We start from the raw sequence: 16,457 nt of genomic DNA on the forward strand, positions 1-16,457 counted from the left end.
AACCTAAAGACTACCCCAAAAAAGCTATTAGAACTGACAAATTCAGTAACATTGCAGGATGCAAAATCAACATAGCATTTCAACATAGCAAAAATCAGTAGCATTTCTATATGCCAACAATCTGAAAAAGAAGAAAAGTAATCCGATTTACAATAGCCATACATAAAATTAAATACCTAGGAATTAACCTAAGAAATTAAAGAGCTCTACAATGAAAACTATAAGACACTAATGGAAGAAATTGAAGAAGACACCCCCCAAAATGGAAAGATATTCCATGTTCATGAATTGGAAGAATCAATATTGTTAAAATGTCCATACTACCCAAAGCAATCTACAGATTCAATGCAATCTCTATTAAAATACCAATGACATTCTTCACAGAAATAGAAAAAACAATTCTAAAATTTATATGGAACCACAAAACACCCAGAATAACCAAAGCTATCCTGAGCAAAAAGAACAAAACTGGTGGAATCATGTTACCTAACCTCAAATTACACTACAGTGCTATAGTAACCAAAACAGCATGGTACTGGCATAAAAACAGACACATAGAGCAATGGAACAGAATAGAGAACTCAGAAACAAATCCATACATCTACAGTGAACTCATTTTCGGCAAAGGTGCCAAGAACATATGTTAGGGAAAAGACAGTCTCTTCAGTAAAGGGTGATGGGAAAACTGGATATCCATATGCAGAAGAATGAAATTAGACCCCTACTTCTCACCATATACAAAAATCAAGTCAAAATGGATTAAAGACATAAACGTAAAACCTCAAACTATGAAACTACTACAAGAAAACATCAGAGAAACTCTCCATACATTGGTCTGGGTGAAGATTTCTCACAAGCACAGGCAACCAAAGCAAAAGTGGACAAATTGGATCACGTGAAGTTTAAAAACTTCTGCACAGCAAAAGAAACAAAGAGAAAACCCATAGAATGGGAGAAAATATTAATATTTGCAGACTATCCATCTGACAAGGGATTAATAACCAGAATATATAAGGAGTTCAAACAACTCTAAAGGAAAAAATCTAATAATACGATTTAAAAATGGGCAGAAGCTCTGACATTTCTCTAAAGAAAATGTAGAAATGTCAAACAGGTATATGAAAAGGTACTCAACATCATTGATCATCAGAGAAATGGAAATCAAAACTACAATGAGATATCATCTTGCCCCATTTAAAATGGCTTATATTGGCTAGGCGTGGGGGCTTACACCTGTAATCCCAGCACTTTGGGAGACCAAGGCGGGTGGATCACCTGAGGTCAGGAGTTCAAGACCAGCCTGACCAACATGGATAAAACTGTCTCTACTAAAAATACAAAATTAGCCGGGTGTGGTGGCACATGCCTGTAATCTCAGCTACTTGGGAGACTGAGGCAGGAGAATCACTTGAACCCAGGAGGCAGAGGTTGCGGTGAGCCAAGATCGCGCCATTGCACTCCAGCCTGGGCAACAAGAGCAAAATTCTGTCTCAAAAAAAAAAAAAAATGCTTATATCCCAAAGTAAGGCAATAACAAATGCTGCCAGGGATGTGAAGAAAAGGGAACCCTCATACACTGTAGGCAGGAATGTAAATTAGTACAACCACCATGGAGAACAGTTTGGAGGTTCCTCAAAACTGGACGTGGTGGCTCACATCTGTAGTTCCAGCAATTTGGGAGGCAGAGGCAGGAGGATTGCTTGAATCTAGGAGTTCAGGACCAGCTTGGACAACATAGTGGGACGCTGTCTCTAAAAAAAAAAAAAAATTAAAAAAAAATTAGCTGGATATAGTGGAACATGCCTGCAGTCCCAGCTGCTCAAAAGGCTGAGGCAGGAGGATTGCTTGAGCACAGGTGATCAAGACTGCAGTGAGCTGTGATCATGCCACTGCACTCCAGCCTAGGTGACAGAGTGAGACCTTGTCTCAAAAAACTAAAAATAGAGCTACCATATGATCCAGCAATCCCACTGCTTGGTATATATCTAGAAGAAAAGAAATCAGGATATTGAAGAGATAGCTGCACTCTCATGCTTATTGCAGCACCACCCGTAATAGCCAAGACACTTAGGAAGCAACCTAAGTGTCTATCAACAGGTGAATGGATAAAAAAACGTGGTGGGGCGCAGTGGCTCGGTCCTGTAATCTCAGCACTTTGGGAGGCCAAGGTGGGCAGATCACCTGAGGTCAGGAGTTCGAGACCAGTCTGGCTAACATGGCGAAACCCCGTCTGTACTAAAAATAAGAAAACTTAGTTGGGCATTGTGGCACATGCCTGTAATCCCAGCTACTCGTGAGGCTGAGGCAGGAGAATTGCTTGAACCCGGGAGGCGGAGGTTGCAGTGAGCTGAGATCATGCCATTGCACTCCAGCCTGGGCAACAAGAATGAAACTCCGTCTCAGAAAACAAACAAACAAAAAAAAGTGGTACATATACACAATGGAGTACTATTCAGCCATAAAAAAGGATGAGATCCTGTCATTTGCAACAACATGGATGGAACTGTAGGTCATTAAGTTAAATAAGCTAGACACAGAAAGACAAACTTCACATGTTCTCACTTATATGTGGGAGTTAAAATTAAAACAATTGAACTCATGGAAATAGTAAAATGGTTACCAGAGGTTGGAAAGGGTAGTAGAGGGGTAGGGGTGAGGTGGGGATTGTTAATAGGTACAAAAATGGGAAGAACGAATAGGACTAGTATTTGATAGCACAACAGGGCGACTATAGTCAATAATTATTTCATTGTACATTTAAAAATAACTGAAAGAGACAGGTGCAGTGGCTCACGCCTGTAATCCCAACACTTTGGGAGGCCGAGATGGGCGAATCACTTGACATCAGAAGTTCGAGACCAGCCTGGCCACAACGGTGAAACCCCATCTCTACTAAAAATACAAAAATTAAGCCAGACACCTAATTTTCAGCACCTGTAATCCCAGCTACTAGGGAGGCTGAGGCAGGAGAATTGCTTGAACCCAGGAGGCAGAGGTTGCAGTGAGCTGACACCATTGCACTCCAGCCTGGGCAACAGAGTGAGACTTTCTCAAAAAAAACCCCCCCAAAACCCAAAATATTAATAAGAACTAAAAGAGGGTAATTGGATTGTTTGTAACACAAAGGATAAATGCTTGAGGGAATGGATATCCATTTACCATCATGTGATTATTATGCATTACATGCCTATATTAAAGTATCTCATGCACCCCATAAATATATACATCTACTATGTACCAACAAGAATTAAAAATTTAAAAAATATATTAATACAAAAAAAGAAGTGTGTGTGGTACTGGGAAGATACTGTCTCTCAAGAAGGAATCTACCCTCAGCCCTAACAGGCCTAGTGAGTGTATTTCCAAAAGAAGAGGATACTTTGGAGGCTGCATTAGCTGGATCTGAGACTCCAAAACCTCCCACCATCTGTTTCTTTCCTGAACTTCAAAGTAATACAGGTGAACTGGGCCTGGGCTGCCTTAGATTCACAAAACCTCACTGGTATCCAGCTTAGGATCAAAGAAAGAAAAGGGTAGAAATCACCATGTTCATAGTAAAAGAATTACCTTAGGCTTTGTTTTTTTTTTTTTTTTTTGAGACAGAGTCTCTCTCCGTTGCCCAGGCTGGAGTGCAATGGCGCAATCTCAGCTCACTGCAACCTCCATTTCCTGGGTTCAACCAATTCTCCTGTCTCAGCCTCCCGAGTAGCTGGGATGACAGGTGTGCACCACCATGCCTGGCTAATTTTTCTATTTTGGATAGAGACGGGGTTTCACCACGTTGGCCAGGCCGGTCTTGAACTCCTGACCTCAAGTGATCTGCCCATCTCGGCCTCCCAAAGTGCTGGGATGACAGGCGTGAGCCACTGTACCCAGCCAAGAATTATCTTAGGTTTTATTGAGAGATTATGCACCCCATTTTCTAGGGTGACCTTGGGTAAACCTTTCTGTGTTTCAGTTTTCTCATTTGCAAAATGGAGATAATAGTTTCTACTTCACAGTGATGGTAACAGCGGCCCATCTGGAGTGGCCACTGCAAAGGTGCCAGCTGCAGCAGGGAGGCGTGGCTGGGGCTGTGTGCTCTACGTATCAGGCAGGATCCCCACCCTCCTGGGCACAGCTGCAGCTGCCCAAGCCACAGCTGCGGACCCAGGCATCTCTGCACTCTTGGGGGCTGGGAAGGCCCCCCTTTCCCCCACAGGCTTGGAGGTGCCTGCTCCCACTCTCTGACCTCTCCCTTCTCCTGACACCTACTCCACAGGCTTCGAAGCACGTGCTGCCACTTCCTGGCCTCTCGCTGCTCCAGCACCCACTCCAATCTTAGAGCAAAGTTGAGCCCAGGAGTTTGAGACCAGCCTGGGCAACATAGGGAGATCCTGTCTCTACAAAAAAAAAATTAGCTGGGTGTGGCGGTGCATGCCTGTCACAGGTTCCAGCTACTGGGAAGGCTGAAGTGGGAGGCTGGCTTGAGCCTGGGAAGTCAAGGATGCAGTGATCCATGGTTAAATACAGTTGGGGGGAAAAAAAGGTTTCTCAAAACTTTTCTTAAGCAAATAAATGAGTATTCATAGACTTTAAGTTAAAAAGTAGCAATTTTTAAAAAAGCATGAACCCTGTCACTTAAGTTTGAAGAATAGCTGTTCTCACTTGGTTTCTGTGAGCCTTGTCTACGGGTCTCCATGAAATGTCAGAAAATTAGGCAATAGGTTTTTAATACAACTTGATTGAAGGAATGTAAATCTGTATTCTAGTCAAAATAAATTCAGGACACTCTAATGGTATTTAGAACATCTAAATATACTAAGGGCAGCCAAAGGAATCCAAACAATTACAAAGAGGTAGCATGAGTATAAAGCCAATTTTTCTATTTGGAACATCCACTGATTTACGGCAGTTATTCCAGTACCGTTATCCTGGTAACATGCCTTGTATTTATAAAAAATTGGTGTAAGCCGGGCGTGGTGGCTCACGCTTGTAATCCCAGCACTTTGGGAGGCCGAGGCGGGCAGATCACGAGGTCAGGAGATCGAGACCACGGTGAAACCCCGTCTCTACTAAAAATACAAAAAATTAGCCAGGCGTGGTGGCGGGCGCCTGTAGTCCCAGCTACTCGGAGAGGCTGAGGCAGGAGAATGGCGTGAACCCGGGAGGCGGAGCTTGCAGTGAGCCGAGATTGCGCCACTGCACTCCAGCCTGGGCGACAGAGCGAGACTCCGTCTCAAAAAAAAAAAAAAAAAAAAAAAATTGGTGTAAAGTTTGTCAAGAAAAAGGGTAGTTTGGAAGGGAGGAAGAGATGTTAGTAACTTGCACAGGGTAGTAACTTTGGAATAAACATAACTGATAATAGTACTGTCAGCTAGGCGCAGTGGCTCACGCCTGTAATCCTAGTACTTTGGGAGGCAGAGGTGGGTGGATCACTTGAGCCCAGGAGTCTGGGATCAGCCTGGGCAACATGGTGAAACTCCGTCTCTACAAAAAATAAAAAAAATCAGCCAGGCATGGTGGTGTGCGCCTGAAGTCCCAGCTACTAGGGAGACTGAGGTGGGAGGATCACTTGAGCCTGGGAGGTTGAGGCTACAGTGAGCTGAAATCACACCACTGCACTCCAGCCCAGGAAACAGAGTGAGACCCTGTCACCAAAAAATAAATAAATAAATAAATAAAAATAAAAAAATTACTCTGTCAAATTCTTTTTTTTTTTTGAGACGGAGTCTTGCTCTGTCACCCAGGCTGGAGTGCAGTGGCGCAATCTTGGCTCACTGCAAGCTCCGCCTCCCGGGTTCACGCCATTCTCCTGCCTCAGCCTCTCTGAGTAGCTGGGACTACAGGCGCCCGCCACCACGCCCGGCTAATTTTTTTGTACTTTTTAAATTAGAGACGGGGTTTCACCGTGGTCTCGATCTCCTGACCTCGTGATCCGCCTGCCTCGGCCTCCCAAAGTGCTGGGATTACAAGCGTGAGCCACCGCGCCCGGCCCTTTTCTTTCCATACTTTGTTAGGAGGCTGTTAAGGCTACCAACAGAGAACTAGAAAAAAGTGTTGCCCAGACAGTTAACACATTCTGGAAAGAATATAGTTTTTCACCAAATCACCTTCTTCCCCGTCTAATAAAATGAACAGTTGCTTCTAGTGGAATACAATCTTTATATACCTACTGGACTAGTCTGTAAACCTGCACTTCTGTGTCATACCAAAAGTGATGACCATGTGATCTGATCAACTTACCTTCTGGCATTTTCATGAACAACAATTCTAGGAAACTTCCTTTTGGATGCAAAACGTCCCTTAAATTTTCTGTGTATTCAAAAGCATACAGATATCTTTTATTAGGAAATAGTATGCAGCTTTGAGTACAAAATTTAAAGAAACCAAGATATGTGTTTTTTTAACAGCTAAAAATGTAGGGATATGTCTTATCTATTTCCAGCTTAACATCTAGGAGTGTTTATCTTTGTAAGTTTACTTGCAGTCCAAAGGGAGCTGATAAGAACACAGCTATTTTTAAGTAAAATAGCTATTTATTCAGCCTGTTGTCATGCCAACATGTTCCGTGCATATACCACTATAATTAGCACACCCTTTGTAACAGGCAAAATTGTACATCAAGTTGTATGTCATGTTACCTGATTATATAAAAATGTAAAATGAAAATGAATTATCAATTCCTTTTAACATTCCTAGTAAACAATTCAGCAGTAGACATGAGGCACAAAATCTTAGTAAAATATGACACAGGGAGAGCAATAATGTAACTCTTATTTAAACTTAACTTGTCATAATTTGTTATTAATATACAAAGACAACAAACTTTTAAAACATTACATTTACTAAGATTCTGGCAATAAGACACAGCATACCAGGCTTGCCACTCAACTTGTTATTGTAAGTCTCAGCTTCAATATGAAGCCGTTTTTTTTTTTTTAATCAAAACCCTGCTTTTTACATGCTAAATATCTTGGCAAGTAGGCCATTAAACCTAGTAATGAACTTAAGACAGCAAGAGTGAGGAGTTAACAAAAGCTAAACATTGCAGCCTAAACAAAATTCATACAAAAAAATAAACTATCACTGGTTACATAAAATTTTCCTGACTGGTTAAACTTAGTATAAAACATGCATTTTAGAATCTTTAGCTATCAAGTTCAAAAAGTACCAGTGTCTATTTAAAATAATTCCTCTCCCAAGCCAAAGTGTAGTCAAAATTAATTCAAATGACATAACACATTCTAATGCTAAAAAATATTCATTATTACTGAAGTGGAGGTAAATCCCAGAGCTTTTGGGGCTTTCTCATGCTGCAAATGACTGTTTCTCTGGTTCACTCAAAGCAGCATATGACAGCATTCAAGGATAACACTAAGCTCAGTAAAGGGCAAGACTGCTGGTAGCCAGCTCTGACCTCCCCGTGAAGCATGGCTACTGTGTCCATAATACAGGATGTGTGAGGATCAAAGGCACACTATTCTGCTAGCTAAAGAGATAGCAAATCAACCCCCCCCCAACCCTAAAAGCTCCTTCCCCAGGTAAATAAAAGTATACGAGGGGAAAAAATTAAAATACACTTATCTACAGAGTAAGGGTTTTGAAATATTAATGTAATCCTTCCTTCAAAAATTTTAACTAGAGTCATCTGGTCATTTCTGATTACATCTTAAAGATGTATCCAGATTCAATTTCTGTTGGTTATCCTTAGACACTTCTAGTGAAAAGTATTAATTTTATTCCCAAATATCTTAACCACTAGTACAACTGCAGTGTATTATCTCCCAGAGTTATCAAGCACTGGAAGAGAAAAAAATAGATGTTCAAGCGGCAGGCAACATTTATGGCCCTTTCACACAGTGGCATCTGAGTGGCTACTGAATAGTCCAGGAATAATTCTAAAAACAAGAAAATTCATGCATTTTAGTAAATATGTTGTAGTTTTCACAGTTGAAATTTCCTCAGACATTGCACTTTCTTTATAAGGGAATCCTGATTTTTCTTAATGTTATGGTGAGTCAGGACTTGAACTAGCAGCCTTCTTTTTCTTCTTCTTACTGTGTTTCTTATGCTTCTTTTTCTTTTTTGTTTTTTCCTGTAAAGATAATTCCATGTTAGACATTACTATATAAAAATATGCAAATTAAAAGCATCTTTGCCATGCTTCTTCTAAGCTACTACATAATTCCAAACAATCCACACAACCAAGAAAACTACTCAATACATTCCTCGAAAAGTCTCAACAACCAGTATCATATAAGGACTAGAACAGTTCTTGCTGATTTTCAAAAAGATAGGGAGAAAATCTTAAGTCATCAGCACATTAACATAACTTCTAACAAAATTTCCTGTAGGAAATAAATTCAACTGAATCATGCTACCAATCACTATATTTCATGCTACATAACTTCTAAAGTTAAAGTAATAGTTACTGGAATGGAGTAACCACAGAAAAACATAATTGTTTTTGTAAAATAGTTTTCAGACAGAACAGAGATATTAAATTTGCCAGTTTTAAGTAAATAGGTACACAGGTATTGTGTACTGCTCAGACTGGCAGCACTACTTGAAGTTGTCATTAATTATTAAATTAAATTATTAAATTAAAATCAACTAATTAGTACAAAGTATCAATGTATAGTTAAAAAGTCTATTTTGTTAAGCAAAACAGATGTCTGATTTTTAGAAGAAAATGCCACTAAAGCCTGGTAAAAGTAGTTAAACTATGAGTGGATTGAAGGGAGCTGGAGTTTTGCTGAAGTCTGACTCTCCTATTTCTGTTATAGAAGGCAGAACTTTCAGAAACATAGATACTTGGAAAGGTGGTACCAAATGAGAGACTGCTGCTAGTGTATTGATATTCAAGAGAAGAAAATGAAAAGCAAGAAAGGAGAAGAGACCTATAAGGATGGTAACAGGAGAGCTTCCTATCCATTTCCTATCTATCAACACTATCTACTCTCTCCCCTCTCTCAAAGGCCTCTGCCACTCTGTGGCACTAAGCTAATTTTCATCATTCTTTTCTCACTACATGTTTGAAGTACATAGGGAACATTACAGAGTCCAAAATCTTGTAATTTGGGCTTTTAAAACTAAGTTTTGGGTATAGGTTGCTTTTTCATAAAAGGACAGCTGAGCACTCTCTTCTAAAAATCATTTTCTTCTTAGCTTCCATGACACCTCTCTGCTGGTTTTCTTCTACCACAAAGACCTCTTAATTTCCTTTGCTGGCTCTTCTTCCTCTGGCTGGCTTTTCTGGGGCTTCCTTCCATTGTTTACCACATACTCTCCCAGTCACATGCTTTACATTCCACTTAAAACCAATGATGGCCAAATCTTTATATGCAGTCCTACACTTTGACCTCAGGATTGTAAGTGCCTCGTTAACAGCTCTACCTGGGATGTCTCGTAGGCATATCTGAAATTACCACAAAAAAATGCTTCATTTTTCTCTCCAAATCCTCAGCCATCTTAGTAACTGGCACTACTTATCTGTCATTTTGCTTAGGTCAAAGAATCTAAGCTATCTTTGATTCTGCTCTTTGCTTTAACTCTAATGTCCACATTCAAAGCACCAAGCAAGTCTTACCATCTAAGTCCAAAATGTATCTCAAATCCATCCTTGCCAGTCCAACTCTATTACTATCACTGCTGTACAAACACCATTCCTCACTTGTGCCCACTTATCTCCTGTACCAAAGCATTTACAAAATGTAAAATATTTAGGTCACCTCTTTAAAACCCTCAGAACAGCTTCTTACAACATTCTGATGAAAACACACTCTGCTGTGTAACGTAAGTAAGCCTCTGCTTACTTCCTACCCTCACTGTATGGCATTTCTCTTTCCCCACCAGGCATTAAGCCACTTACCTTCTCTTAGTTCCTCAAATATATCAAGCTTATTCTCACTATAGGTCTCTAAGAGCTCTTCCCTCTGCCTAGGATATTCTTTCCTTTGATCTTCACATGGTTGGCTCTTTCTTGTAAATCAGATTTCAGCTTAATTTCACTTCCTCAGCAGGGATTTCATGAGCCCGTCCCCACAGTATCTCTCTCACTTATCATATTCTTCTATCTTGTACTCTACTATACTCTTAAGACTTAGAAAAGTGCCTGCATAGAGATGCTTCATACATACACACTAGCTGAAAGCATGAAACAGTGAAAGTATGCAAATACTTATTTGGTTATGTCTTAATTAATTAATCCGAACCACAGACCAAAGCTATCTTCACCCAAACTACTTTCACATTCAGAAAAACAAACAAACAAACAAACAAACAAAACTTGTCATCGTAGGCTTGGAGCACATAAAATGTTATTTCTGAATCATTACTGGGGAGCCTTCCTATCAGAGAAGGTACCTCGTTTTAAAGAGTCAGGGAAATTCTGGGAATGGGTTACTCAAACCTACAAATCATGATGTTTTCATTTTTCTTTCACCTTTCCCTAAGAAAATGCCTTCAAAGGTCATAGCTCACATTTATACTGAGGACCCCTAAATTACTTTGCTGATATTGTTTGCATTACTCTTTGAAAGTAATCTCTGTTAACCATTTTCTCTTGGTTGATCTGCTTCTTGCTTAGATACTACTTCTATTTTCCTTAATTCGCCTCTTCTTTCTCTTTTCTTCTCAATTTGCATTAATAGCAGAGTTTGGCTTTAAAAGCTATCAAAAGAATCTTTATTAATGAGTCATTTATGTTGTCATATTCTTATTTTTTCATTGCAGCTAGTGCTTGGAGAGGCTTTTTCTGTTATTACCAGATTTGGCTGATTTGGAAGTAACTATTATCAAAGATAACGGAAATCACCATACTTTGGTCTCTCATATTTCATATTGTAGCTTAAAGAAGTCAAACAGAAATTTGAGCTTATAACTCTTTTTTTTTTTTTGAGACGGAGTTTTGCTCTGTTGCCGAGGCTGGAGTGCAGTGGGGCAATCTCAGCTCACTGCAACCTCTGCGGCCCGGGTTCAAGCGATTCTCCTGCCTCAGCCTCCCGAGTAGCTGGATTACAGGCGCCCGCCACCATGCCTGGCTAATTTTTGTATTTTTTTTTTTTTTAAGTAGAGACGGGGTTTCACCATGCTGGACAGGCTGGTCTTGAACTCCTGACCTTGTGATCCACCCGTCTCGGCCTCCCAAAGTGCTGGGATTACAGGTGTGAGCCACCGTGCCCCGCGTGAGCTTATATTTCTTTTTTTTTTGAGACGGAGTCTCACTCTGTCGCCCAGGCTGGAGTGCAGTGGCACAATCTCGGCTCACTGCAAGCTCCGCCTCCCGGGTTCACGCCATTCTCCTGCCTCAGCCTCCTGAGTAGCTGGGACTACAGGCACCTGCCACCACGCCCAGCTAATTTTTTGTATTTTTAGTAGAGATGGGGTTTCACCGTGTTAGCCAGGATGGTCTCGATCTCCTCACCTCGTAATCCACCTGCCTCGGCCTCCCAAAGTGCTGGGATTACAGGCGTGAGCCACAGCACCCAGCCCTAAGCTTATATTTCTAACAGTAAAATACTGAAATGGAAACAGGACATGCTTGCTACCAGGGTATTTTTTATTTTTCCTGAACCATTTTTACTTTCTCCCACCCATTAAGTGAAGCTGCTGAACACACCACACCTTTCCCAACAAACATTTATTTGGTCCAAGTAAATCCAATCAAGCTTTACCATGACTCATTTTATATTAAACCAAAACACCTATGCTATTGTTTGTAAAAACGTTAAGAGATACTTGCTGTTGCTTTTTCTCGTTCTTCACTGCTTTTCTTCTTTTTTGCTCGTACCTAGAAGGTTTAAATTTTTGTGGAGAACAGAAGACAAACATGTAATTGGTACTCAAGGCATTTTTCTTTAATTCTCTATCTTGCATCTTCAAAATTTAAATGTAAAAAACATTTTGACAATCACAGGACATTTAAAATAACTCCTGTTATATCTCAATGAGGTTTCAATAAGAAACATAAAGGAAGGACAATTAAGATGTAAAATCTCTAGACAGCTTCTCTTATATTCCCTTTCAGCACCTAAAAAAATGTGGTACAGTGGAAAAAAAACATCAGCTTTAGGCCGAGTGCGGTGGCTCTTGCCTGTAATCTCAGCACTTTGGGAGGCCAAGGCAGGAGGCTTGCTTGAGCCCAGGAGTTCAAGGCCAGCCTGAGCAACACAGGGAGAGCCCCCTATCTCTACCAAGAAAAAAAAAAGAAAAAGAAAAAATAGCTGGGCACAGTGGCATGTGCCTGTAGTCCCAGCTAATTGGAAGGTTGAGTTGGGAGGATCACTTGAGCCTAGGAGGTTGAGGCTGCAGTGAGCCCTGTTTGCGCCACTGCACTCCAGCCTGGGTGACAGACGGAGACCTTGTCTCAAAACAGGCAAACAAAACATCAGCTCTGAAATGAGATAGATTCCAAGGTCTGAATCCTATCTTACTCTCAAGATCTGTAAAATGGAGATAATATCCACCCTCAAGGGGAAGTGCCTAAAATACAGCAGGTATTTCTCTCTCTATGGTGCTCAACAAATGGTAGCTCTATATTCAGTGTAGTTAGTATAAGCCAATAGGTTAAAATTCTAAGTAAGAATTATCATCCCATTTACAATTTATTTCAATCTTTTTGAGTGTGGTACACTGGATTTAAATTAAACTGAGGCCGGGAGCAGTGGTTTGTGCCTGTGACCCCAGCGCTTTGATAGGCCAAGGTGGGAGAACTGCTTGAGGCCAGGAGTTCAAGGCCAGCCTGGGTAACCTAGTTAAGACTTCACCTCTACAAAAAAATTTTTGTTAAAAATCAGTGGGGTGTGGTGGCATGTGACTGTAGTCCTAGCTACTTGGGAGGGTGAGATGGAAAATCACTTGAGCCCAGGAGTTCCAGGCTGCAGTGATCTATGACTGCACCGTTGCCCTCCAGCCTGGGCGATAGAGCAAGAACCTGTCTCTAGAAAAATAAGAATAAATAAGCTGAAAGTTGCCAAAGCTTTCATAAACTTTCATATTACATGTTAAGTTCAAATGTAAGATATTTCATATTAAACTTGCTACCATATAGCAGACAAACATAATACAATACTAATACATTACATACAAAACGATATTTATAAATTTGCCTAATGTTGAATTGTGTGGTTCTGCTGACTACAATATTAAATACTTGACAAATACATAAAAATGCAATTAACAATAAAAGGAAGCAGAAGGACTAAAAAAAAATACAACACATAAGCATTAGAGACCACAAGCTCACAACAGAGATCACTAACTCACTAGCTCTCTTTACCGAGCACCCAGGAAACAATATTTGTATTGTTATTCTTGTTATTACAATGACTAAGGGTGACAGTAGATGTACTACATCTATATTTAGCCAGGCAGAGATGAGGGATGCTGTCACGCTATGTCCTCAACAGCTCTGTACATCCTCCACGACTTCTGAATAGCCTGCTAAACATTCATGTGATGAATCTGTTTACAATACAGAAACTAAATTTTTTTTTTTTTTTGACAAAGTCTCGCTCTGTTGCCCAGGATGGAATGCAGTGGTGTGATCTTGGCTCACTGCAGCCTCCACTCTGCTGGTTCAAGCAATTCTCCTGCCTCAGCCTCCTGAGCAGCTGGGATTACGGGTCTGTGCCACCATGTCTGGCTAATTTTTGTATTTTTAGTAGAGACAGGGTTTTGCCATGTTGGCCAGGCTGGTCTTTAACTCTTGACCTCAGGTGATCCATTTGCCTTGGCCTCCCAAAGTGCTGGGATACAGGTGTGAGCCACCACACCTGGCCCAGAAACTAAATTTTAAAAAGTAAAAAAAATTTTTTTTTTTTTTTAAGAGATAGGGTTTCGCTATGTTGCCCAAGCTGGTCGTAACTCCTGGTCTGAACTGATTCTCCTGCCACAGCCTCCCAAATTGCTGAGATTACAGGTGCCACAAGAGGCTGAGTCACTGCATCATGCCTCTTGTGCAGGATTTTAAGATATATTGTAATGGCACTGTATGGTCTTTGAAGGGCATATGTAATATACACCTGCTAGAGCCTGCATTTTGTTTTTTCTTAAGATTGTATGTCTTCTGGTGTTATCGCATTGACTGACTGATTGAGATGGAGTTTCGCTCTTGTTGCCCAGGCTGGAGTGTGATGGTGCAATCTTGGCTCACTACAACCTCCGCCTCCCAGGTTCAAGTGATTCTCCTGCGTCAGCCTCCCAAGTAGCTGGGATTACAGGTACCTGCCACCACGCCTGGCTAATTTTTTTTTTTTTTTTTTAGCAGAGATGGAGTTTCACCATGTTGGCCAGGCTGGTCTGGAACTCCTGATCTCAGGTGATCCACCCGCCTCAGCCTCCCAAAGTGCTGGGATTATAAGCACGAGCCAGTGCGCCTGGCCTGGTGTTAATCACATTCAGGCATTTACACTGAAATACAATTTCATAAAATTGCACATTATCATTATTATTTTTTTAGAGATGGGGTCTTGCTATGTCGCCTGGGCTATAGTGCAGTGGCTATTCACAGGTGGGATCAGAGTGCACTGCAGCCTCAAACTCCAGGGCTCAAGCAACCTTCTTGCCTCAGCATTAGCTTTCATTTCAGGAGCAATTACAAGACATTGCTATAAAATGGGGGCAATAGGTCTTACAGGACTGAGTGCCACTGTTGCAGACCAAGAACAATGAAATCAGAAAGGAGGCACAAACAAACAAAAATGCAAGACTCAGGGAATGGGGAGATGAGGAATATAGTAGACAGAGATAGAGCTGGGCAGGACTGATACAGGAGGAGGCTAATACAGAAATGATTAAGGAATCATGAAAACCAGCTCTTGTTGCAATCTGCTACCACCCCTTGTAAGCAAGGGTAAGATCCTCAACTGAAAAGATTATACTATTGGGGGTTAAATATGTTGATCGCCAAAGAAAGCTACAGTTTTAAAAATAAATGATTCTAGGGCAAACTTGGCTTAGATTTTACTGTAACACCAAGAATTATGCAAACTTTAGCTACCATTTACTCTGTCTCAGGTATGATGCAATGCCTTGAGTAATTTATCATCTCATTTAGTTCTCACAACAAAGTAATATGAATGTTTCCTGCCAACATTTCTTCTCCACTTCATCACCTTTCTACTCCCTGAAAAGTAGCTCAAAACACAGCTAAATAATATCAACTAAACTGAGACAGTAGATGCAATGTTCTATTTTAACAATGTAAGAGAATGTTGGGTTTCAACATGCTGTATGTTACACAGCTTCTTTCATGTAATAAGAATGGTAGCACAATAAAAAGGAAATATTAGAAGACTAAAAATATCTCAGATTGGAAAGGTATGTGGAAATATGGTTAATTATAAAAAATAATAGATAATTATCTTCTGGAAAAAAGAAAACTCATTCTGAAATAACTTTCATTTCTTTTTTTCATTCTAGAAAGGTGAATAAATTAAATATGAAGTATTTCTTTTTCTAAGTCATATTTATTAAATCAATAACTGAGCATTTTAAAATAGAGAAAATGGATTTGATCATATACTTACCTCCTCAATATACTCTGATTCTGACAAGGACTCAGATGATAAAGGTTTATCTTCAGAATACATCTTTCTCTTTTTGCTGAGTCCTTTAATATCCTATGAAAAATAAATACATTTATCTTGACTCAAAAAGATCTACTTTGTCACACACATTTTATGTTTCTAAGTTCTATTTAATTCTTCTAATTATTACAATTACCCATTTTTATTTTAGAATGTCTAAAAATTGTAACATTTACCAGGATTTAAGTCTTTAATTCCACTAAAGCAATATTAAATAAATTGAAAAGAAATAACTACATATCCATTTAGATGTAATATCCACCTTATTTTCTTAAATTATACAGAATAGACTTCAAACAGTCATATGAAACATGCAGATGATGTAAGATTTGGTTCCTTTGTATTCTAATTCTTTTGTTTCTACCCAGGATTGGATTACACAGGCCTAGTACTGCAGAAAAGAAAATAAACGGGTAATTATTTGCAATGATCTAAAAGAATCTCTACGTGGTAATTCCTTTAGTGCATTTAAAGTGTTAAATGTAAATACGTGTTTAAAAAAATCTTTTTTTTTTCTTTTTTTTCTGGTCATTTTTTTTTTATTTTTAATTTTTTTTTTGCACACAATAAACATTTTCTAAAAGTACATACAAACAAAAAGATGCATATCAAACATATTAGGAAGGTTGCACATGGGAAGGCGGGGAATAGAAATGGGGGGTGGGAATTAAAGAAAATAAATGAGAGAGGGACTTTGTATGGATCAATGATAATAACTCAATCCTCTATTTGACAAAGAAGAAGGAGAAGGAAGAGGAAGAAAAAGAAAGTGGGATAAACGATCAGAAAGGCAGGAAAATAGAAAAAATTAGAGTACGACTCCAGGGTAGACCTGTTTTGTTGTCGCTTGGTTGGTTGGTTGGTTTGTCAGTTGTATTTTTCACA

At 39.8% G+C, this 16,457-nt stretch overlaps 1 protein-coding gene across 1 annotated transcript in view; it reads right to left on the minus strand.

The window, feature by feature from the left end:
- Nucleotides 1–6,501: 6,501 nt before the first annotated feature.
- FAM133B (family with sequence similarity 133 member B) overlaps nt 6,502–16,457 on the minus strand; it is a 31,270-nt gene continuing 21,314 nt past the window's right edge. Inside the window, exons 9-11 of the mRNA XM_003252454.3 lie at nt 15,513–15,605; nt 11,726–11,773; nt 6,502–8,077 (exon numbers count right to left, since the gene is read on the minus strand). Of these exons, the coding sequence (XP_003252502.1) occupies nt 7,991–8,077; nt 11,726–11,773; nt 15,513–15,605 (228 nt within the window). The 3' untranslated portion in view covers nt 6,502–7,990. The remainder of the gene's footprint in view (nt 8,078–11,725; nt 11,774–15,512; nt 15,606–16,457) is intronic.

Source organism: Nomascus leucogenys, chromosome 11, assembly GCF_006542625.1.
Source record: "Nomascus leucogenys isolate Asia chromosome 11, Asia_NLE_v1, whole genome shotgun sequence".
In the NCBI taxonomy this organism is placed as follows: domain Eukaryota; kingdom Metazoa; phylum Chordata; class Mammalia; order Primates; family Hylobatidae; genus Nomascus; species Nomascus leucogenys.